General features: G+C 39.5%; 1 protein-coding gene across 6 annotated transcripts in view; it reads left to right on the top strand.

Annotated features, from left to right (window-relative positions):
* CDK1 (cyclin dependent kinase 1) overlaps positions 1-24,028 on the top strand; it is an 83,515-nt gene that overhangs the window by 16,062 nt on the left and 43,425 nt on the right. For 5 of the 6 annotated variants that reach the window (XM_081824207.1, XM_081824205.1, XM_081824206.1 and 2 more), the window contains exon 8: positions 17,610-21,007. The exons of the other annotated variant lie outside the window; for it this stretch is intronic. In XM_081824207.1, coding sequence (XP_081680333.1) covers positions 17,610-17,732 — 123 coding nt within the window. In that variant the 3' untranslated portion in view covers positions 17,733-21,007. Of the gene's footprint in view, positions 1-17,609; positions 21,008-24,028 lie in introns of those variants that run through there. 6 annotated transcript variants of the gene reach the window in all.

The following is a 24,028-nucleotide window of genomic DNA, read 5'->3' as shown; positions in this document are numbered from 1 at the left end:
ATTGCAAAAATTTTGAGTTAATTTAAATCATCGCAAACCTTAGAGTCTGGTTTTCCTGTAGTTGGAACCACTAAAATTTAGGAAAGTGTGCTAAGTTCAAAGTTCGTAAAGCTTTGAAGTGTTTTGATACTCTGTTTGAATTTTGTCAGTTTCTTGCCAATTGGTAACTGTTCAACCTGCCTAAAGATGAGTTTTTTCTGCTGGTATTTCAATTTATGACCTAAATGTTTAAGCATTCAGAATGAGAAGACTATCCAGATTTGAGAAATGATGCTAAATTTATAGAGGTTTTCAGTAACTTATGAAACTAACATTAGAGCATGCCAAAGTTTTCTAAGTTTTACAGTCAGAGATGAAGGGCTGCTCACAGCAGGGAAGAACAGTTTAGATAATTTATGAACTAGCCTAATTTTAGGTAGGTTATGAAAGTTATTTGTCTAAGTGAATTCTTATGCCTTGGTCAGAGGTAATAACTAGAAAAAGGAGTTGCTCATCTTGGCTTTCAAGTCTGACTTAAAATCTATTTGCAAATTTTGACATAATTTTGCCTTTTAGCAGCCTTAGAAGGTTCTAATATGCAAGTATTTAGCTAAAATCACTAGCTTTAGGAATTGTTAAATTAATAATGCTGTTTGTTGTGATTCCTATCTATAAGGAGCCTAATTTAAATTATTTGTTATAGCCAAGAGAAATTTCTATAGAAGTTTTAAACTTTTTTGTGTACATCTATCTGTTATCTAACTATAACCATCTATTTTTCTTCCCGGTTACCTAAGGCTGGAATGGGCATTCCTGTGTTATTGGTTGCATATGTAATGTGTGATCTACTTAATCTATATTGTCTTGGAATTTTTGCACTCTGTAGGAGAAAGTGTGGTTTTTTTTTTTGGCAATGGGATTTGTAAGATGAGAGGTTTGGTGGTCTTGTTCTAGGTCCTTTGGTAGAAGCCAGCCTGCAATAAGAGAATGCAGAACCTAGAGATGGAAGTTGTTTGGGGTCACATTGTAAAGAGTTACGATTTCATGGTGGGAATTTGGTAAATGAAAGGTCACACAAAAGATTTAATTGAGATGGTGAAATGACATACCTACAGACTTGAGTTTTCTTACCTATAAAGTGTTGAACTGGCTCTGTTTTTCAAATTGTGGATTGCAATCCTATAGTGGTTCAGGACCATTCTTAATCATGACCCTCCCCAGTGTAGACTAGAAACTCAGTGTATCTTCTATAATTATTTCTTGGTATTTTGGTTTCAGTGATGTATAGATACATGAGGGTTACAAGTGTTTGGGGCTTTGTGGATTTGGTAGAAGCAGCATGCAGCCTCACTGTGATTGCTCCATGAAAGTCAGTAAGTCATCAATTTAGAACCGACTTTGTGGACCAGGGAAATGAGATGGTAGAACAAGTGCGATCAACTGCTATAATGAGCATCCTACTTATTTGTGGAGTCCGACGAAAGTGTTTATGTCAGCTTCAGTGGCTGGGTGAAAAGCTACTGAATTGGGTCCTCCCTCATCTCATGCATATTTTTTAATTGGCTTGTGCTATGGTACTTCTGATTAATTTTAAAATGGAATGTGTCTCTGGGCCAGTAATTCTTAAATCTGTTGTACACTAGAAACACCTGAGACTAATTCTAGTCCTACCATGAACAATTCTGAAGTTGAAAACTGGGAAATGTGTCCTGGAAACTATTTTTTTCAGAAGTTGCCCAAGCTGATTCTGATGCCAGTTATCAGTCAGTGGGGAGTTTAACGAATTTGGACCTACATCTAGTTTTAGTTGTCTTAAAACTTCATGGCATCATGCAGTATCTTTAACTTGTTCTATTTCTGTTTCAGTCTGTACTCTTTAGTGAGGGGAGATAGCTATATATTTTGTCACCAGTGTAAGATTTTCATATACTTGAGTATATAGCACTGTGACAATTGCCATATGTTAGCATTGTCCCTAGTCTTTACAGGAGGGTTTTTTGGGGTTTTTTTGTTTGTTTTTTGAGTTTAAATATATAAGCAGTTAATACAGAGGTTAATACATAATGTACAATAAAATCTTGGGGACATACATATATAAATTTAATGTTTTGGGGAAAATGATAGAATTTTAGAGTTGAGTTAATAAGATGGCCCAATAAGAGGTCTTTTGGGGACTTGGATTAACAGGCTTAAATAACTGTTAAATAGCAAAATAATTTTTAACTGGAAAATTCTGTTGAATGGAACAAACTTTTTATATCGGTGCCGTTAGCAAACTGTACTTTATAATAGGGTCAACTTCAGGCCCATCGCTTAAGTAATTGCCACATTCAAACTGGAGGCATTGCATAGGACCATAGAGACATTTTGCAGGTGGATGGAACAGAGACAACTAGGAATGTGTGTGGAGTGAAGAGAGTAGTGGGCATTGTTTAAATAGGTTTGGGCCAAAATGGATAGAGTATTGAATGACTAAAGGGAAAGGGAAGGATGGAGGGATAAAAAGTAAAGACCTAGAAGAGGGAGAAGTATTTCTGACTTAAAAGTAGTATCTAAAAGAAGGCAAAGTTGGGGTAGTAATGGTATTGGAAAGCATTGTAATTTTAGTTCATTTGGTGAAGTTTAATGAGGTGTTTGGAAGCAAAAGTAGATCTTTTAATCCTGTGCCTTAGTGTAAATTTCAACTTTTTAAGATATCTTAACTTCAGAAGAGGGGCGCCTGCGTGGCTCATTCGATTAAGCGTCTGCCTTCAGCTCAGGTCGTGATCTCAGGGTTCTGGGATCGAGTGCCGCGTCATGCTCCCTGCTCAGTGGGGAGTCTGCTTCCCCCCTCCATCTGCTCCTCTCCCCACTTGTGTTCTCTCTCTTTCAAATAAATAAAATCTTTAAAAAAAAAACCCAAAACTTCAGGGACGCCTGGGTGGCTCAGTCAGTTAAGTGTCTGCCTTCAGCTCAGGTCATGATCCCTCTCTCTCTGACAAATAAATAAAACATCTTTAAAAAAAAACCCCACAAAACTTCAGAAGAAATGTATTGCGAATCATACAGTTGGTTGTTGAAGAGGAGAAAAGGTATCACAATAGTAATATTCCTTTAGAATGCTGAAGGTCTGCTTTAGCAATTTGCATTCGGATCTCCTGGAGAGCTTGTTAAAACCGATTTCTGGTCTATGCCCAGGTTTCAGTAGGTTTTGTGTGGCAATGAATATGCTTTCTTAACAAGTTCCCAGGTGATGATGCTGATGGTTCAGGGACCACAGTTTAAGAATCACTTATGACTAGTACTCAGAATTGCAAAGAACTGAAGAGAAGCCACCTATTTGGCCCACGTGTTGGGTTTGTAGAGGGAAGTACAGGAAGTGCAGAAGGAGAAATGGACCTAAAGCCAGGCATACATTTAAAGGTCGAACTGGAATTTGAACCTAAACCTTCCATTGTCATTGTTGACAAAAGTGAATGCTGTGATGTAAAGAACTGGAGAGATTAGGGTTTGGCTCCCAGTTCCGCCGTTTCTCTTTGTGACCTTGCATAAGTTACTCAGTGTCTGAGTCGGTTTCCTCACTTGTACAGTGGAGATCACAGAACTTATTTATGTAAATATATGTAATATATTTATATAATATAGAAATAGGATTGTAGCATCGTCAGGAATAGAGATGGGCTTGCCAGGCATCCTGCATATATAGGACATGTCCATTTTTGCCAGGATGCTCTAAATGCCCTTTTTTTCGATATATTACAAAAAATTGGGCCGTTAGTGCTATTTTTCTGCTACAGTAATTGCTACTTAAATCCATTAAATAGCAACACTAGGTGGGGGAGAGGGTGTAGGTGAGGTTCCTAGCACGTGGTAATTTCTTTGCACGCTTAGTTAACAGTTTTTCTCGTTCCCTCTTAAAGCACTTCTTTTACTTTCTCCTTCACTGAAGTGTAAGTCCAGTGAGGGCAGGGGCCATGTCTTGTTCTTCATCCTCCCAGCCCTTGGTCTAGTACCTGGAGCATTAGACATGATTCCAGTCCTTTAAGTTTGCCCAGAGGTAGTGGCACCTCGCCTTCAGTTATAATTGGACATGTGTTGTGAGCAGCCACTATGCTTTACGTACATTTCCTCTGTGTTTTCACAGCAACCTTGTAAGGGAACAAGCATTCATTTTACAGATGATGAAACTTAAGATTTGTAGAACCTGCCGAAGTAACCTACCAAAGACCACAAGGCCCGTAAATGCGAGAGCAAGGAGGGATCTGGGCTTTTGGCTTCAAACTGTTCTCTTTCCATGGCATCATGTTGGTTCCCAGATAAATCCATAAAGAAAACATGTATCTCGTTTCAAATTTAAGAAATCACTGAAGAAGGCAGGCAAATAACTAAAGCCAAGGCGGCCGAGATGCCAAGAAGCACCAAACTCAGGGTTGTCAAAACCAACACGATGGGCCTGCAGGTCTCTTCATTAGCACCAAAGCTCCTGACAGGTTATCCAAAACCTCCATGTCAAGGTTGAAAGGACCAAGGTCACCAGAGGAAGATAACAGCTTTCGATCTAGTCCATTTTCCTATCCCGTTTTAGGTGGCAGTATCCCCTTGTATTGGGGGAACCCACTACTGTAGCATGTGGTCCTATTGGGGTTCTTAATTCTGGCTTTCCACTCCTTGTTCATAAGGATGACCCAGATTGGATCAACTATAGTATGCCACAACCCAGCTGCAGTAATTGGTTCAAGGAGTGGACAAGTGACCTAAACAAGACCCCTCAGGGTCCCTTTTGCTATAGAAACCTTGAGAGAATGAAGTGCTCTTTCTGCTGGTATTTTTAACTTGGGAGAACATGACTGGAATCCTGAGCCATCTTCACCACAACTCGAGCTACCTGAGCTGACAAAGTGATAAATAGATTCCTGGGACCATGATGTCCCTGCTTCTGGTCCTGAAGCCCTGGTTCCTGCAGGGCTGCTTTAAAATTGTATGAGCTACTCAGTATTCCTTGTAGGTGCAGGGACTGTGGGTTTGGTTTTGTTCTAGCTTAATCTAGTTTGAGTTGGGCTTCTGTTGTTTAAACCTCAGAGTCCTGACTAATTCCCCTGTCAATATAAAGGCAACTGGATGAATAATTTTAAAGGAGCCCTCAATTTAAGCACCCTTGTAGTTATAAATTCCTGCATAATTAAATATCTTCCTTTGAAAGCTCTTTATTGCTCATAATCATAGTTTTCACTGCAGCTTCTAGTACTGATTGTGTAGGATAGTACTGATATAAATGTATGCCTATTGACCTTTCAAAAAACCTATAAACTTTGGGGAAATGTTTATGTTATGGATACCTACTCTATCAGGAGTAGAAATCTGTAAAATCCACTTTTCTACAGGCAGTCATTCTTTTCCTTGAGATAGGATTTCACAACCATGCTGTACTTCTCTTAAGGAAATAATGCAATAACATGAGTAGAATGTATTTGGAAAATTTATTTGCTAATGAGTGTTAGTAGTTCCTTATATTTGCAAAGAGCTTTATAGTAATTAACTAGCATATGCTATTTCACTAGACAGAAGCTTCCTATACTATAAAAGTGCCCTGAACTATAAAACCACAAGAATAATTATACCATAACACATTCTTTATAATACAGAGAGAAAAGATACATTTCCCAGCTGAACATAGCCATTTGTCTCAATGGTTCTGGTATTATGACAAACATATTTATGTGCAAGAAAATATAAATGTGTTCTTCATGAAGTGTGTTCACTGCTTCAAGGATCCAAATGGGAAGCAGAGCATTTGCTCCATCTTAAATCTTGCTAGAATTTGAACATAGTTTTAGAAGTGCTTTTTGGCTTCTTGTTTGAAATACTTCTCATGCACAGGCACTAATGGAAAACGGCTCAGAACATTAAAAAGATCGCAAATTCCCAGGTGAGCACAGAATGTTTTTTTGACCCGTCAACATCAGTCTGAAGCCCTGTGAACTGGATGACAAATGCAATGTGAATTATATGTTGGGAGCTCTTAATTAGCCATGCTAACTAGAAGGTCATAGCAGGTTGGATATCTCTAAAGAACAAACAAATCTCACCTTCCTTGCCCCAAATTTTGGCATTCACTGTGTGACCCACCCACTTTAAGCAATGAATTATATTAATTAGTTAGTGAAATAAACTTGTAGAATTGAATGGGGTCTCTCAGACATCAATTTAATCCTTATTTTCCCCAGGAGGAACCTGTGGATTTTAGCAATAGAGTGAGAATTAGAACGTAGGCTTTCTGATTTCCAGTTTAAGGAGATTTCTACTGTTTTAGATTGGCTCTGACAGTGAATTTGGGTCAATAATGGAGTCAAGAAAGAAATGTATTTTAAGGATGAAATATTCAGGCAGGAGAAAACCCAAGTAATCAGGAGAAAATAGTAAGTTGGATCAGAGAAAGTTACATACATTTTCACTTCCTAGAAATTAGAAGGGAAATAGCCAACAATGCAAGTAGCACATGCAAGCCAAGCACACGGTGCACGATAGGAACTGAGTGTTGTTTGCAAAAGCAATAGCAATTCTCATTCTCTACGCCCCTTCAGAGGATAATCTGGGACTTAACTCAGATGCTACGGGTAATTTTTAAGTGACACTTTCTAAAAACAAAAAACTTGATCCCACTGCAATTTAAGTATAAGATAAACATTGTGCTAGTTAATATTACATATTCATAAAGGTCTCCGGCACTGGAATAGCTAACATATATTAGCTGACATGTATAATAAAAGAAAAAGGCAAAGAGCTCAACTTCATCTCTTTTATCATTTTTCAAGAGAAATATCTCATGTGTTATCATGTTTGGGATATTTCCTAACATGGCCCACAAGTGAGGAATAAACAATTCAATGTGCCTAATGGCAAAAAATAAAAGAATTATTCGCAGACAACTGGACTTTTGAGCAGATGTTTATTTAAATCCAAACAGCAACTCCTACTTTTCCTGTTATCTCCAATTATGTGATGCAACATATTTACCAGAAGAAGCACTTTTTAAAAACAGCCTTCCGGGGAGTGAATAAACAATACTATATTTGGCTAACAGCTGCTTTTGGAAAATGAGATGTCAGCAAAGCTGAATGTTGTTTAAAGAAAACTAATTATCCAACTACCTTTGACTTGGATCAGAGTAAATAAAGCACTTCCCTATTTGCACTGAAATGTTTTGTCTAGGATTTAAATATTAGGTATTAGCCAGATATTTTACTTCCTCCTTTTGCCATGTGGAGCAAATGAATTCAAAAAAGTATTCCTGTGTTTGATTTTGCTGCCAAAACCACTTTGGGTCATCGGGTGCTGTACAAGGCTATTGCTTCTTTGCTTATTCACCATCCGCTATTTATGGTCTTCAGTTTAAAGCAGTATTTATGGACACATTAAAACCCAGATAACCTACTGACATACACTGTGGTTGTATTTGTGTGAATTTATGCAAATGTCAAATACTATAAAGTTATGTTTAAACCCGTGTGGAATTTGAAAAAATGCAAATACCCCCAATTTTTGAAAATGTATCTTAAGGTTGGCAAGCTGAGTAAAAGGTAAGAGTGATTTATGATCTTGCTGCGCTGTGCTCTGGCTGGTAGCACAGAAATACATGCGGCCCTTTGTCAGTGTCATGTGAGCCAGGCTGGGTCTCCCTGAACTAGAACTCCTGCCGGTGGGGGTGGGAGGTGGTTATGATGATGTACTTACTTGGACATTTACTGTTTATAATTTGAAATATTTTTACATCCTGAAGCAGTCTCATCCACGCACTCATTAAATGGGGGTCCGTGGCTGGTGCTGAAAAATAGGCCTAAAAATTAGGCATTTTGGAATGAACTTGAGACATGCTTTAATGTCACCAAGAAGGCCAAACAACTCCCATGGTACATTTTCGAGCAAGTATTCCATAAATTGTTAGTGGTACTTTTGAAAAAATACAAATAGTTAAAAATATCAGTTGTAGCTTTTGAGGAAGCATCTCCCCACTTTACACTTATTTATGTGGAAAAATCAGTATTGTATTATGTAAGTTCTTCAAGAATATATCCTCTGTATAAAATCCGGCATACAATTTTCACATAAAGTTATTAGGTGTAATATTTCATAAATGTTCCTCCAACAAGTACTTACTGAACATATATTATGAGCCAGATACTGAGCTAGGACATGAGGACACAGTGACTTTACATTTCCTTGTTGGGAAGACCGATTACAAGCAAGTAAGTAGTGGAATGGGACATGAGAATGGGATTCTTCCTGCCTGGTGTGACTTAGGTCAGTAAGATAGCTTTCCGCTATTGGAGTAGTCGTCAGAACTCCATCGCTGATAGCAGATTTATGAGGAAATGGCTCTCAGAAACTCCCACAGCTCCTAGGCCTGGGATAAGCTATACAGTTTCCGGGGCGCAGTGCAAAATGAAAATGCAGGGTCTCTTGCTCAAAAATTATTAAGAAATTCCACACAGCGCCAGCAGAGCCTTAAACAAGCTCAGGGTCCTTTGAAGTGCGGGGTCCTGTGTGACTACACAGGTCACACGCCGGTGAAGCTGGCCCTGCTTAGATCTAGCCAAAGGAAAAAAGTAACAAGGTTTGGAGTGGAGAAGAGAGATTTGGGGATGGTGATTTTAGAGAGCTGTGCCATGCTTTGGGAAGGCTACCGTCTCACCCAGGCCTTATGGAGGAGAGATGAGCTCTGGAACGTGTTTCTTGCCATCGTGAGACAGAATCAGTGCCTGGGTGAGGTCTCACAAAACTGAAGTCAACCCACTGCAAGCTTAGCTTCTACCCAGAATATCTACAGGTTAGCCAGGAGAATACCACTGCTGGTTCCCACCTGCATGTCTAGAGCTTACAGGGGCAACGGTTGATTGTTTGCCTAACTGGATTGGGTTCGAGCGGGAGAGACAGCTGGAAGTGGGTATCTTGGGCTGGTCTTGCCAATGGCATCCAGCCCTGCCTCCAAAACAAACATAATGAATTGTCCTCCTGCCATTTAGAATAGCCAGCTCCATATTGCTCATACTCCTCCAAGCTCCTTTGTAAGACTAAAATTTAATGTATTAGGAAATATTTTTTATATAAACTATAAACAGCAATATACATTGCCCCATGTATACATCACCCAGTGTCATTATTATTACATTTGAAACCTTCAGAGTATCTCTTCCTGTTCACATCTCCCTTTCTCCCCACAAAAGATATATTTCTTTATACTTTTCAGCTTTTCTTTATACCTGTACCGTGTATCTTTATCATCATCATCATATTGCATGCTTTTATGCTTTATATAAATATTAAAGATTCTGAAATTTATTTTGTTTGGCTTCATGAGTTCATCCGTGTTGATAAATGTAACTATAGTTCATTTGCTTTCACTTCTGTGGAGTATTCCATTTTATGACCCTACTACAGTTTTTTCCTCTCTTCTCAATAAACAAGTATTTCTCATGTTTTGCTTTTATGAACAATGTTGCTGTAAGTTTTACTATATGTATCTCCATTTGCTCGTTTGCAAGGGTTTTTGGTTTGGGGTTTTTTGGTTTTTGTTTTGTTTTTGGCGGATCCATTCCTTGTCCTTTCCCTGCTCCACACTGTTATCTCAGGGAGCTGACCCACATAGGTTGTCTGGCTCAACTTCTTGGGTCACCTGCCTGCTTTCTGGGTGTAGCCAGTGGGAGGCACTGGTGACAGAGTGGGAAGGGAGGGAAGAGAGAAGTGAGAATGCTCATCGCCCTCATGCTCAGACTGGGTCCCTTTGCTCCTCCAACTCCCATTGCCCACGTCACCCGGGTCCTTGCTTCTGCCCAGAGCCAGGCTAACTCCTGGTCTTCGGTAGCCCCTGTTGTTCACCTCTGTAGCCTGGGGTGGTAGCAGGTGCCTCAAGTGTCCTGTCCCTGGCTGCGTCATTGCTTTTTGACTTCTCAGGGCTTTTAATCCCCAGGTAACCAATTCCTGAGATTAAATTCCTTCTTTCAGTACTTGGAATGGTTTTTGTTTTCTTGTTACATCCTAATATGTAGGTTGTGCATATCTTATCTTCATGTTGCTCTCCAAAGTGGGTGCACCAGTTTCTACTTCTAACAACAGTGTATGTGTTCCCATTGTTATCATCATAACCAATATTAAGTCTTGTCTAGCTTTTTAAATTTTGCTAATCTAATTGGCTTGAAATAATATTTCCCTGAAGTTTTAGTTGCCTCTTCTTGAGACTGAGGGTCTTTCTATATAGACCATTAAGATTTTCCTTTTGGTGAATTGCTTGTTTACCTGTTTTTAGATTGTTCGGTTCTTATTGATTTATTGGAGTTGCTTATGTCGGCATCCTAATTCTTTGTTGGTTATGTGTGTACCAAATATCTTCTCACATTCTTTGTCCCATCTTGCCATTTTTCAGTGGATGGGTTTTTTCATGGACAGAAGTTTCTAATTTTAATGTAGTTCTCACAAAATTGTAATGTTTCTCTGAGCTGCACGGAACATCACTGATAAGACAAGATCCACTTTGAGAAAGAAAGGAAGGAAGGAAGGAAGGAAGGAAGGAAGGAAGGAAGGAAAGGAAGGAAGGAAGGAAGGAAGGAGAAGAGAAGAGAAGAGAAGAGAAGAGAAGAGCGAGAAAAGAAAAGACCTACTAATCGTGAGCTAGGTTGTACAAGCAGATGACCTGTACTTGACAAACGTCTACAAAGAAAGAAAGAAGAAAAGATCTACCAATCATGAGCTAAGTTGTACGAAGAGATGACCTGTACTTGACAAACGTCTACAACCCAAATCCCCCAGATAGGGCGTGTGCAAAGAAGTGGCTTGCAGCTGGCCAGTCAAAAACCACACTCAAGGTTTCCCTTTAGACTAGATGGATGGACTCAAGAGAGGAGGTATGAGGGTGTATTTGCTGCAGACCCTAGCTGGAGCCTGGAGAATGCAGGCTTCACTGGGGGCACCTCCCAGGGTTTTCTAGCCCGACTGTACTTCAGACTCATTTAAACACAAGCCTAATTTCTTTCAGCTTAGACTGAGCCTGGCTTGGAAAGTTTATTGGACAGGACAGGGCAAGTCCGTGAAATGTAACCAGCTAGGTTCAATGTAGCCAACTGGCAACCAAGAGCATGCTGGGTTGGAACAGACAACACACAGGCAATGTGGAGCGGAGCCTTGCGCTGCCCCAGGAAGCAGATAAAGCCAAGCACAGCTACTCAGCAGGCTGAGGAAAATGAGCTCAGGAGCAGCCTGGCACTTCCCTGGCCCCACAGGCCTGCACAATTATCTCTCCACTGGCAATGGCAGCCTCTCGCACAAACCCACTGTGAGCACTGACTCCTCAGAGCAAAGGTCAGGAGCTCTTATGATACTTGTATTTTAAAAGAGTTACTACTTGCATGTGATATTTTGAAAATGTAAACAGTATAACAAAAAGTACACCAAGTCTTTTTATCCTCATTTTGGGGTTCCTATATCTCATACCCCTCACCACCCCTCTCCGTAAACAATTCAAGCAAAAATGAATGTATGTTGTTACACTTGCCTGTTTTTACACAAAGATAGAATATTATGCAGTTTTTTTAAACAACAGATCTAAGAGGGCTTGATCAAGAATTTTTATTTTATCTGTTTATATTTTTTAAAGATTTTATTTATTTGAGAGAGAAACAGAGCATAAGCAGGGGGAAGGGGAGAGGGAGAGGGAGAAGGAGACTCCCTGCTGAGTGTGGAGCCTGATGTGGGGCTTGATCCCAGGACCCCGGGATCATGACCTGAACCAAAGTCAGGCAACCGACTGAGCCACCCAGGCACCAGTGGGAGGCACCAGTGAGAGAGTGGGAAGGGAGGGAAGAGAGAAGTGAGAATGCTCATCGCCCTCATGCTCACATTGGGTCCCTTTTGCTCCTCCAACTCCCATTGCCCACGTCACCCGGGTCCTTCTGCCCGGAGCCAGGCTAACTCCTGGTCTTCGGTAGCCCCTGTTGTTCAAGAATTTTTTTTTTTTTTTTTAAAGATTTTATTTATTTATTTGACAGAGACACAGTGAGAGCAGGATCACAAGCAGGGGGAGAGGGAGAGAGAGAAACAGGCTTCCCGCGGAGCGGGCAGCCCAATGCAGGGCTCGATCCCAGGACCCTGGGATCATGACCTGAGCCGAAGGCAGACGCTTAACGACTGAGCCACCCAGGCGCCCCATGTTCAAGAATTTTTGATCAAGCATCTTTAAATCAGGTTTTAATTTAATTAGATGTTTCCCACAAATTGACTATGTCATCTTGATAAGTTTTTCCTTACCTTATTTCCTACACAATTTTAAGTCTGTAGTCAGCCACCCCTCCACAGGTGATTTTTTTTTTTTTTAACATTTCAGAATGAGAAAAAAAGGTTATATGTTGTGTTTATTGAAGAAAATTGGGAGAATAGAGAAACACACAAAGAAGAAAATAAAATTTAAGAGTAATTCTACTACCCAGTAGTATTTCAGTGACAACTATTATAGTGTTTAGGAGCCAATATTTTGTAATAGATATAGTATATGTCCAATAAAACACAAATACAATTAGCATATACTTTAAACTGTTAAGTGGGAAAGGATTCATCAATACTTGTTTATCTACCTTAAAATCATAAAGTTCAAAATTTTCAAGTTCATTAGTGATAACAATGTATTGTGTGGATGTATGTGTTAACTTGATCTCTACTTTTTAATTTCTTCTCTATATATTCTCTCTATAGATGGTATTTTTTTTTTTTTAAGATTTTATTTATTTGACAGAGAGAGACACAGCGAGAGAGGGAACACAAGTAGGGGGAGTGGGAGAAGCAGGCCTCCTGTGGAGTAGGGAGCCCGATGCAGGGCTCGATCCCAGGACTCTGGGATCATGACCTGAGCCGAAGGCAGACGCTTAACGACTGAGCCACCCAGGCGTCCCTATAGATGGCATTTTTTAAAGAAGTCTTAAATAGAGGCACATACTGATTCTGAAAAGAATTATATCCCCTCTCTATTCAAAGCATTCCAACAGGTATTTATTCACTACTTGAATTATAATTGTAATTCCTTACTTTTCTATATAGTATCACAGTTTGCAAGTCTTGTCTGTTCTTCTGAACATCCCTTTGAGGCAAGTAGTGCTATGCTCATTGGCCGGCTGAAGAAACTCAGCATCACGGAGGTTTGCCTTGTTCAAGTCCATCTAGCTAATTAGGTAGGAGAGTTGGGTTGGAAGTTTGGAGCCTAAGTCTAGTTTGTATTCCATCAGACCATTGTGGGGACAGAAGAAACACCCTACTTTTCCAGACCTCTGTAGTTTTATAATGTAGTTGATGAGACACGTTGTAAAACCATTAGACACCCAGAGAAGAAAACACAGCCTAAGAGAGGCAAACATGGCCACCCTCTTTAGACCCTATGCATGTTCTACTTAGCCCATTTCCACCACCTCTCCCTGTTGCTTTGGCTGGTCTTCAGGCGTCTGTGGTACCCGCCTAGACCTTGAAGACCTTTGAAGAGAGCTCTTGATGAGAAGTTAGAAAGAACTTGAACTGAGTTAAAGGCAAGGCAGAAGATGTTCTTTCCCCCAGTCATGGAGATATTTCACTGCCAAGTGAGAGTTATACCTTAATTGTATTTTTCCTGTGGCTTAAAAATGTTTTTCACGTATCCATTCAATGTGTTCAGTCATTGACTCATTCATGGTTGAATTCAACAGGCATCACTGAGTACCCAGCATGTCCTCAGTGTAAGACACCCTGTTAGCCCTAGAGGAGGACAGATAAATAAAACATGACTTATCCCCTGAAGGAGCTCTGTTTGCACATGATTCTTCTGGTTACTTGGGCAACAGACTTTGATAGATAGCATGCAATCCACACTTTCAACCTAGACACAACTGAGGGACAGCTCTGTAAAGGTATCTCTTAGCTAAAGCACAAGCCAGGAGTTTTCATCTCTTTTTGATACCAGAATCACTCTTGTGAAGACAAGGTCTCTTTTCTGGGACCAGGATGGAAGGGAATGGTGGCCAACATGGGGGTGTAAAAGACAACCCATTTGGGGCACAGGAAATAAATATTTTGATGTATACTTATAACATTTCTTTTACTGGGAATATGTTTTATATGATCTAAAATGTGTAGTATTATACACAGCAGCTCACATATGTACTTCGTGAATCAATAAATACACGTATGCGCTCAGTAGTATTTTATTGATGGGGCGGGCAATCAAGAATATGGGGTTCAGTGCCCTAAAGCCAGAGCTACACTGCTTCTCCTTCCTGCCGAAAGGCTCCTTTGGGAAGCTTTCCCAAGTCATTGGGTTGGGATTTGGCCTGATGGCTAAGAAGATAATTATACAAGGTTTCTAGAGTATAAAGTTCAAGTAAGTTCCTACAGACTGTGCCAGACTGTGTCTCTAACACAAACAGATGGGGGGAGAGATTTCTTCTTCCCTCAATAAGCCCTTCCTTCCTGTCAGGATCCTGAGCTTTAAGAGCATGCTTTTTCCCCCTCACACTTGGAGTAGCCACTTTGTTTGCTGTTGGGGCTCTTCTGTAGTTGCTTTTCACCTCTTTTCCCAAAAAAGTGCCCTTCACTCCTCATTCCTCACCTCACTGGAGTTGGAAGAAAATCAGTTGGAGTCCTGAGTTCCCATCTATTCTACTGCCAGGCACTTCCATTTGGTAACAGATGTCCAGCAGGGCCCCCCATGTGTCAGTTCCAGAGCATTCTACCAGCTTCACTGACAAGTGTAAATTCTCGTTAACCCAGTGTCTGCACATGGAACACTCTGCTGCTTTCTGGCCTGGGAATCCTTTCTGCTGTACCATGGGGCATTTCTGGACTGCACATTATTTTTCGCTTTTATCTAAGGGTTCTGTTTCCTTCTTTCTCCATCCCACCTCTGCTTGCATCTTGTTTATCATTGAAATCATTGATAGCTTATGCAGAATATAGGTTGTGTTTCACTAAAAAGATTACCAGTCTGTGATAATTCAAAAAGTACTTAGGGAGTGTGGATTGTGATTGTTTGAATTGCAGAAAGATCTTTAAAGACAGATTCTTTTTTATCTTCTTGACATATGATCAGTTTGATAAAAATTTCAGTTTTGTGTGTTTCAGAAACCCATCTGTAGCATAATATGAATTTTACTCTGGGGCATCCTTTTCCTCCAGTTCTGGTGTTTACTAAAGTCCTTGCATAGAATGTCTGTGTTTTGAGATGGAATTTGGAAGAATTGCTCATCTACATCAGAGGTAAACCAGATGATCCTTGCAAACATCCACACCTGGCTTCAGATAAGAATTCTGAGCTTGTCAATTACTAGGGCCTCCTGAGGGCAAAGACAGGCTGGCAAAAATGGTTTTTGGGTAGGTAGGCCATTCTGGGGGATCTTTTCTTCCAAAGCAAATGAGGGATTCCTGTCCTTGATGCTAGTGTCATGACATGTGGATGACGTCAATGGTGAGGTAGGGAAGGCTAGCTGCTCTAAGAGACAGACCTTATGGTGTATGATGGCTTAAACACAATAGTTTATTTCTTGTTCTGATGGCAGCACTGGATAATGAGAAGTTATGACAGAACGGCTTTCCTGAAGGCCATCATTCAGGGATCCAGGCTCACAATGCTCTCGTATCTTCAGCTCATGGTTTCTAGAATTGCCCTAGGAGGCGTCTCCATTCCAGCCATCCGGAAGGCAGACACAAACATGGAGAAATGGGCATGGCCAGGTCTGGATGTGGCACACCTCACTTCTCGTGTCCTGTTGGCTAGAACATAGTCACATGGCCATGCCTAACTGCAAGAACAACAGGGAAGTGAGGGCTGGTTGTGCATCAGAGAGGAAAAGGAGAATATGGGATCAGTCTCTGCCACCACATACTTACCCTTTGCTTCATGGAAAAGCTTACTTCAAAGGCCCCCTTTACCAAGCAGTGAGAATCAATTGTGTATTCAGGGGTAGCTCTGAGATCCCTTTCCCAGGCAAGGAGGGTGCGCTATCATTTTATAGAAGATGACAAATCCCTTCTGATAGAGTTAAATGACACAGAGTGGATGTGGGTGTTCTGCAAAAGGTTTTCGGATGATCAGCAAATTTCATCTGGAGGAACAAGCAGGGGTGACCTCTCTGGAACTGTACACACAAATCTGCATATCTACCTCCTCTCTGGAGCTCGTGACCCAGTGTTTCCAAGTGTCCGAAAAGCTGATATTCTCTGCCTTTTCACTTGATCGGGGGAAGTTCGGGTCATATCTTTGCAAATAAAAATAATTCTTCCCCTGAAATTGCCTACTTGTTATCTGCAAAGACAGCAGGGATTCTTTAGCAAGGAAGGCCCCAACCTGCCTTGAACATGGGCCAATCAATGGTCTGGGCAAAGGCTGGGAGGCTTTCATCTTTTGGAGAAATTAATACATAGGGCATCAGCTGAGTTTCCATTTCAGTGCAACTTAAGCCTGAGTGATAAAGGCAGCCGTGGTCTGTGAACCTTGTATTACATAACCCTCATGTGATCGAGGGCTGCTATTTATAGTTTTCCATTGTGTGGGGCTCTGCACTGGGTTACAGGATGCAGCTTCCTTCTTCTCCAGCCTCCCAGAGGAGATCAAAATGACTCTGCATTTATCTTGAACTTCCACCTAGCCCGGGTCTTTTAAAACTGTTCTTGTCTTACTGTTAAAAATAATTTTGGCTGCTACCTTCCCCTAAAGTTCGCTCATTTGTTCATCTTTGATCCATCCATTCATTCATTCATTCATTCATTTAACGTTTAAGGAATGCCTTCTAGGCACCAGGGATACAAAGTTGAGTGAAACACATCTGGAGTGGAGGTAAGGGGTTGAAAATTCTGATTCCTAGACTCCATCCTAGACCAGTTAAAATAGAGCATCTGGGGGGTGAATTCTGGTCATGGGTGTGTTTTAAAAATCTTCCAGAGTCTAATGTGCAGCTAGGCTTGATAACAACTAGAATTTGTAGACATTGCAGCCAAAGGAATGTATAAGGTTTAATATGCCAAGGAAAAGGACCAGAAAGAGAACCAAATAAAGACAGGGTCCTAAGTGGGTATTGACAACAGTGTAGAGAGAATTGGCAGTTGTTAGATAGAGAGAAAGAAAGAATGATCAATCTGTGGTAGAATTTCAGCCTTTCTACTTTTTAGCTTGCGTAATGCTGGACAACATTTAACCACTCTGAGCCTCTTCTTCCTCATTTTAAAAATGAGGATAGTAATAATCTTTACATCCTAGGATTGCTGTGAGCATTTAATCAAAGTACCTGCTGTGCAACAAATCTGTTATTTTTGTTATTATTTGGAATTCAGGAGGAAATATCAAGCATAAAAAGGTGGGTAGTTAAAGATGTGCCTATAGGGGCACCTGGGTGGCTCAGTCGTTGGGCGTCTGCCTTCGGCTCAGGTCATGATCCCAGAGTCCTGGGATCGAGCCCCGCATCAGGCTCCCTGCTCAGTGGGAAGCCTGCTTCTCCCTCTCCTACTCCGCCTGCTTGTGTTCCCTCTCTCACTGTGTCTCTCTCTGTCAAATGAATAAATAAAATCTTAAAAAAAAAAAAAAAGATGTGCCTATGTTGGTGAATTCTACCAAATAGTCAAAGAAAATTTAATATGTCCTTCTCAAACTCTTCCAGAAAATTGAAGAGGAGGGAACACTTCCAATCTCGTTTTATGAGACCAGCATTACCTTGACACCAAAACCCTACAAGGATACCACCAAAAAAAAAAAAAGAAAAGAAAAGAAAAAAGGAAAATAGAAAATTATAGGTCAATATCCCTGATGAATATAGATACAAAAATCCTTAACAAAAAATTGGCAAACCAAAGTCAACAATACATTAAAAGGATCATCCACCATGATCAAGTGGGATTTATTTCAGGGATGCAAGGATGATTCAATATTTGCAAATCAATCACTGAGATACACTGTATTAACAGAATGAAAAATAAACACCATATGATCACCTCATCGATGCAGAAAAAAATCATTTGACAAAATTCGACAGTCATTTATGATAAAAACTCTCAACAAAGTGGCTATAGAGGAAATGTACCTAAACATAATAAAGGCTATATATGACAAACTCCACAGCTATTATCATTCTCAGTGGTAAAAAGCTGAAATCTTTTCTTCTAAGAGCAGGAACAAGACAAAGATGTCCACTCTTGCTACTTTTATTCAAAATAGCATTAGAAGTCCTAGCCACAACAATTAGGCAAGTTAAAGAAATAAAAAGCATCCAAATTGGTAAGGAAGAAATAAAACTGTCACTACTTGCAGATGACATGATACTAAAACCTTAAAAGACTTTACCAAAAAACTGTTAGAGCTAATAAATGAATTCAGTAAAGTTTTGGGATACAAAGTTAATATACAAAAATCTGTTCTGTTTCTAACACAAACTATCAGAAAGAGAAATTTTTAAAAATCCCATTTACAGTTGCATCAAAAAGAATAAAATACTTAGGAATAAATTTAACCAAGGAGTGAAAGACCTGTACACTGAAAACTATAAGACATTTATGAAAGAAATTGAAGGAGATACAAATAAATGGAAAGATATTCTGTGTTTATGGAACAATTTTTTTTATTTTTAATTTTTTTTTCAAAGATTGATTTATTTGCCAGAGAGAGAGCAAGCGTAGGAGCACAAGCAGGGGGAGTGGGAGAGGGAGAAGCAGGCTCCCCGCTGAGCAAGGAGCCTGATATGGGGCTCGATCCCAGGACCCTGGGATCATGACCTGAGCTGAAGGCAGATGCTTAATGACTGAGCCACCCAGGTGTCCCAACAATTAATGTTTTAAATGTTTGTACGACCCAGAGCAATCTGCAGATTCAATGCAATTCCTATCAAAATTCTAATGGCATTTTTCACAGAGCTAGAACAAGTCTAAAATTTGTATAGAATCTCAAGAGACCCTAAATAGCCAAACCAATACTAAGAAAGAAGAACAAAGCCAGAGGATTCACATTCCCCGATTTTAAACTATCCTACAAGCTCTAATAATCAAAACAGCATGGAATTGGCATAAAAACAGACACATAGACCAATGGAACAGAATAGAAAGACCAGAAATAAACCCATGCATATATTGTTAGTTTATTGTTAGTTTAAAACAAAGGAAGCAAGAATATACAATGAGGAAACAACAATCTCTTCAATAAATGGTGATAGGAAAACTGGACAGATACATGCAAAAGAATGAAAATGACCACTATCTCACATCATACACAAAAACTTATTCAAAATATATTAAAGACCTGAACCTAAGACCTGAAACCATAAAACACTTAGAAGAAAATATAGACCATAAGCTCTTTGGCATTGGTCTTAGTGATGTTTTTTTGGATATCACTCCTAAGGCAAGAGCAACAAAAGCAAAAATAAACAAATGGGACTACATCAGACTAAAAAGCTTCTGTCCGGTGAAGGAAACCATCAACAAAACAAAAGGCAACGTAATGAGTGGGAGACGATATTTGCAAAGTATATATCCAATAAGGGGCTAATGTCCAAAATATATAAAAAGCTCATTGACTCAACAACAAAAAAACCTGCCTGATTAAAAAATGGTCAGAGAAACTATATAGATATTTTTCCAAGGAAAACATACAGATGGACAAGATACATGAAAAGATGCTCAACATCATTAATCCACAGGGAAATATAAATCAAAACCACGGTGAGATATCACTTCACACCTGTCAGAATGACTAGCATCAAAAAGACAAGAAATAAAAAGTGTTGGTTAGGATGTGGCAGAAGGGAACGCTCGTATGTTGTCTGCAGAAATGTAAATTAGTGCAGCAACTATGGAAAACAGTATGGCCATTCTTCAAAAAATTAAAAATAGAATTACCATAAGATCCAGCAATTTTACTTCTGGATTTCTATCTGAAGTGGTATCTGGGTATCTGGTATTAGGAGAAAATGAAAACACTAATTTGAAAAGATGTAGAGAAACGAACACTCCTATGTTCGTTGCAGCATTATATACAATAGCCAAGATATGAAAACCACTAATTGTCTATTGATAGATGAATGGATAAAGAAGATATATATATAAAATAGGATATTACTCAGCATAAGAAATAATGAAATATTGTCATTTGCCACAACATGGATGGACCTTGAGGTTATTGTACTAAGTGAAATAAGTCAGATGGAGAAAGAAATACCACATGATTTCACTTATAAGTGGGATCTAAAACACAGAACAAACAGAAAAAAACCCAGACTCATACATACAGAGAACAGATTGGTAGTTTCCAGAGGGGAGGAGAATTGGGAGGGAGGGCAAAAGGGATGAAGGAGATCAAGAGGTACAGTCTTCCTGTTATGAAATAAATAAGTCATGGGGAAGTAAGGTACAGCATTGGGAATACAATGAGCAACAGTGCATCCACTTTGTATGACGACATATAAAATAAAGATCTGAGGATGGTCTTAAGTGATTGTCTGATGCTACCAAAACTGGGTGAAGGCTCAGATATCTGTGAGTATCTGGGACCTCAGCTCCATAGGGTGCATCTTCCTTGAGGAAAAAGAAATAATTATTTTCACTTTAAAACTAATGTAAATAGGAGCACCTAGGTGGCTCAGTCAGTTAAGCGTCTGCCTTGGGCTCAGGTCATGATCCCAGAGTCCTAGGATCCAGCCCTGAAATCCATGATTTCTTACATCAATTGTAATATGCTATTTTTAAAAACTTTTACATTTCTGTACCACTTGGAATTTTTCCTGGTGTACGGTGTGAGGTATGGGATCCAACTTTATTTTTAGATGGCCATCTAAAGCCTAAAGTTGAATAATCTATCAATTGACCTAAAGCCTTTAATTGAATAATCTATCTTTTCTCCATGGATTTGAGATATTATTCTTCAAAATATATTAAACTTATCACATACTAAATTTCCAGATTTTTTAGGTCTGTTTCTGGACTTTCTATTTTCTTTCATTGATCTCTCTATTCATGTATCAACACTATACATTTTTAAATCATTATAGCTTTATAATAGGCTTTAATTTTTGATTTGGAAAAAAATCTGGTATTATTCTTTTTCAGAATGTTCCTGACCACTTTTGCTTGCTTACTTTTCCATCTAAACTTCAGAATCAGCTTATTTAGTTTAAAAAGATAATATATTATTGGCTTTGTATAACACACTGATTAACATAGAAGGGACTGATGGCTTTATGTGTGTTACCTTTACAGGTCAGTGGTCCTGCCCCTTGGTTAGCGTGATCCAATGGATGTCAGACTCTCACAAATATCACCAATCAGACATAACATTACTCTGCCTATGGGGTTGACTGAGTGACGGGGAAGAGAGGCAACCAAAAGTATTTACCACTCTTTCCTGGGGAGTAGAGCAGAAAACCTCTCCTTCCATGGAAAAACTAGAAGCAGGTGGATAAAGGTGTTCACCATTAACAGTGGGATTTGAGGGGCACCTGCTAGGGATTCCTCTTGGGATATTTCAGTGGCTCTTAAAGGAATTTGGTCTTGTGATTCTGGAGATCTGAGACACTAAAGGTATATGTGGAGTTATTTCATCTGCTGAAAAGGATGGAGACAGGTGTAGGATAAAGAATATGGGCTTTAGAGCCCAAAGAGACTGAGTTTAACCCCAGCCTGGCTGCCAATTGTATGATTTGGGGCACTTAATTTCTCCAGCTCTCGATTTTCTCACCTTTATAAATACCTGGCAGAATTGTCAGTATTAGAATAATATATGTCAAGATTCTAGCACAGCACCTGGCATACAGTATGTAGTGAATAAATAGTCTGATGCACAATTTGACCCAAAGACAAACTTCACAGTTTCTCTGGAGGTCTTGGCAAACTTCTCCTGCAGTGAGTGGCCTTATACACCAGAGAGAGACTCTGTTCCCCCGGCTCCACAGAGAAGGCACGTAAAACACATGAGAAGACCTTACGTTTCTGGAATTCTAAGCATTTCAACTCTTGCTCTTGGTCTGTGACCCACTCACTCTGGTTCTCTTGTCTCAGCGCATTGCTGTGCCTCTCTCTTCGCAGGAATTTTTTTTCATGCTTATGGGTCATCCTCAAATGGAGATATTCTACATATAAACAAATAGAAACCTGATCCTTATGAAAAAGTGCTGAATATTATTCCTGATTATGATTTTAATATATGCTCATTTAATAAAAAATAGAAAATGGAGAAAAACATAAGAAAACAAATATCAGTTATAACGTCATGAAACAGAAAATGTTTATTAGTATATATATTTCCTTCTGGGCTTATTTCTGTGTCTATACCCTCCTCCATGGACCTTGATATTGATATTTACATCCACACTTGTGTAGACACATACACCCATATTCACACCGATATGTAATTGGATCATACTTTACACATAATTTGGTGTCTTTTTTAACATTACATCACATCTTCTGTTTTACGAAGTTTCTGGTAAGAATAATTTTTTTACTGCTGCATAATGTTTGGTACATTTTTCTTTTAAAAGTCAAGAATTAGGCAAGCAGATTTTATCTCCATTGACACTAGTTAGGGAGAGGACATAAAGATTGGAGGGTTATTGTTTATACATTTTCATTTAAATACTAAACAAGTGAAGTGAGCAAACCATCAGCTAGTTTCTGAAAGCTGAGAATAATAAACAAAAGCCCATTTAAAATCACTGTTTCTACATTGTTTTTTGTCCCTTTTTTAGGAAAAAGTTTTGAATATTTTTCAGACTCATTACTGAGTAGCTTGCGCAACACTATTTTTACTAGGGGCCTGACAAAAAGCCAGGGTTACGGCCTGCCTTTCCTTTCCAGAACACAGAGTGTTTATCCTTTCTATGGGGGCAAAGTTGATATTTTCCATAAAGCAAAACAACCTGGAAATCTTGGGTGATTTACTTGAGCCAAATGGTAAATAAAAAGCAAATAAAGTAAATTAAGAAATACTTGTGGGAGAATGAACTAGATCACATCTGTCATCCTACCATGACCCCTTTTTGCTGTGTCTCTGGTGGTTGACCACAAGATGTCACTATGGCTTTTTTAATCCTAGGAATCACGTAGCTGGCTGGGGGTGGGAAAGACAGGGAAAGAGAAAATCTTACAGTTCTATGCAAAATGGAATAGTATTTTTTTTTTCCTGGCCGGCAGCCAGGCTAATAAAAAAAATGTTTTTAAAACCAACACTATGAATTCAAAAGGCTTTCAAGAAACATCTGCACAGTGAAACTGTTAACTCCAAAGAAGTCCAACATTGTATTTATACTGTATAAATTAAAATGGAAAATAAAAACCCATTTGGGCCAGTGTGCAAAATCTCCAAAGCAAGAGAAAAATACTTCTGAAGTCAATCCATTTTCAGAATGATGGCATTAAATACGGAGGATGTAATAGCTGAAAACAACTGAAATCCTGCCCAGTGAAGCTTCAAATAACCAGTTTCCAAAAACAAATATTGTTAATTAACCAAATTTCCCTTCAAATTTTAGGGGAAAGAAACAAATCATTTTTTTTTTAATGCAAGCTGCGCTCATGTTACTTCGGTAAAATGGTTTTCACATCTAGCAAGCACAGTCTGCAGTGTCCCCTCCATATGGCACATCTTCAGGTAGGCAGAGGAGACCCGGTGTTCCGGATCGTGCTTCTGAAGGACTGAGAGTTCCCGAGTCACCACAAAAATTACATTTCTTTATTTGCATAGAAGGCAAGGAAGTGCTTTAGGAAAGCAACTGTGCACATCCTTGGATGTGAATAGCCGTCTAGTGGATGGTCTGCTGGGCTCCCCACTTGTATGCAGGTGTCCCCGTGCATCCCTCCAATCACGTGGTCCTAGTGTGACTGGCATGCGATGTGACCACCCAGTGTTCTCAACAGTGGCTAGCAGCCTGACCCAGATCCCTCATCAGGAATTTGGGATTGAGTCAGTTGAGTCTCTCTTCAGATGACCAGAGAGTGGCATGCAGAGTCTGGAACTGTTAGTCACCATATTTTCCATCTTGTCAACCAAGAAGCAAGCACATAGGTGTCCCGGGAGAGGTTAAGAGTGAAGGAGGCA

Source organism: Leptonychotes weddellii, chromosome 6 (assembly GCF_054177405.1).
Source record: "Leptonychotes weddellii isolate Sample4059 chromosome 6, ASM5417740v2, whole genome shotgun sequence".
NCBI classification, from domain to species: domain Eukaryota; kingdom Metazoa; phylum Chordata; class Mammalia; order Carnivora; family Phocidae; genus Leptonychotes; species Leptonychotes weddellii.
This window is presented reverse-complemented; position numbering and strand designations above follow the sequence as displayed.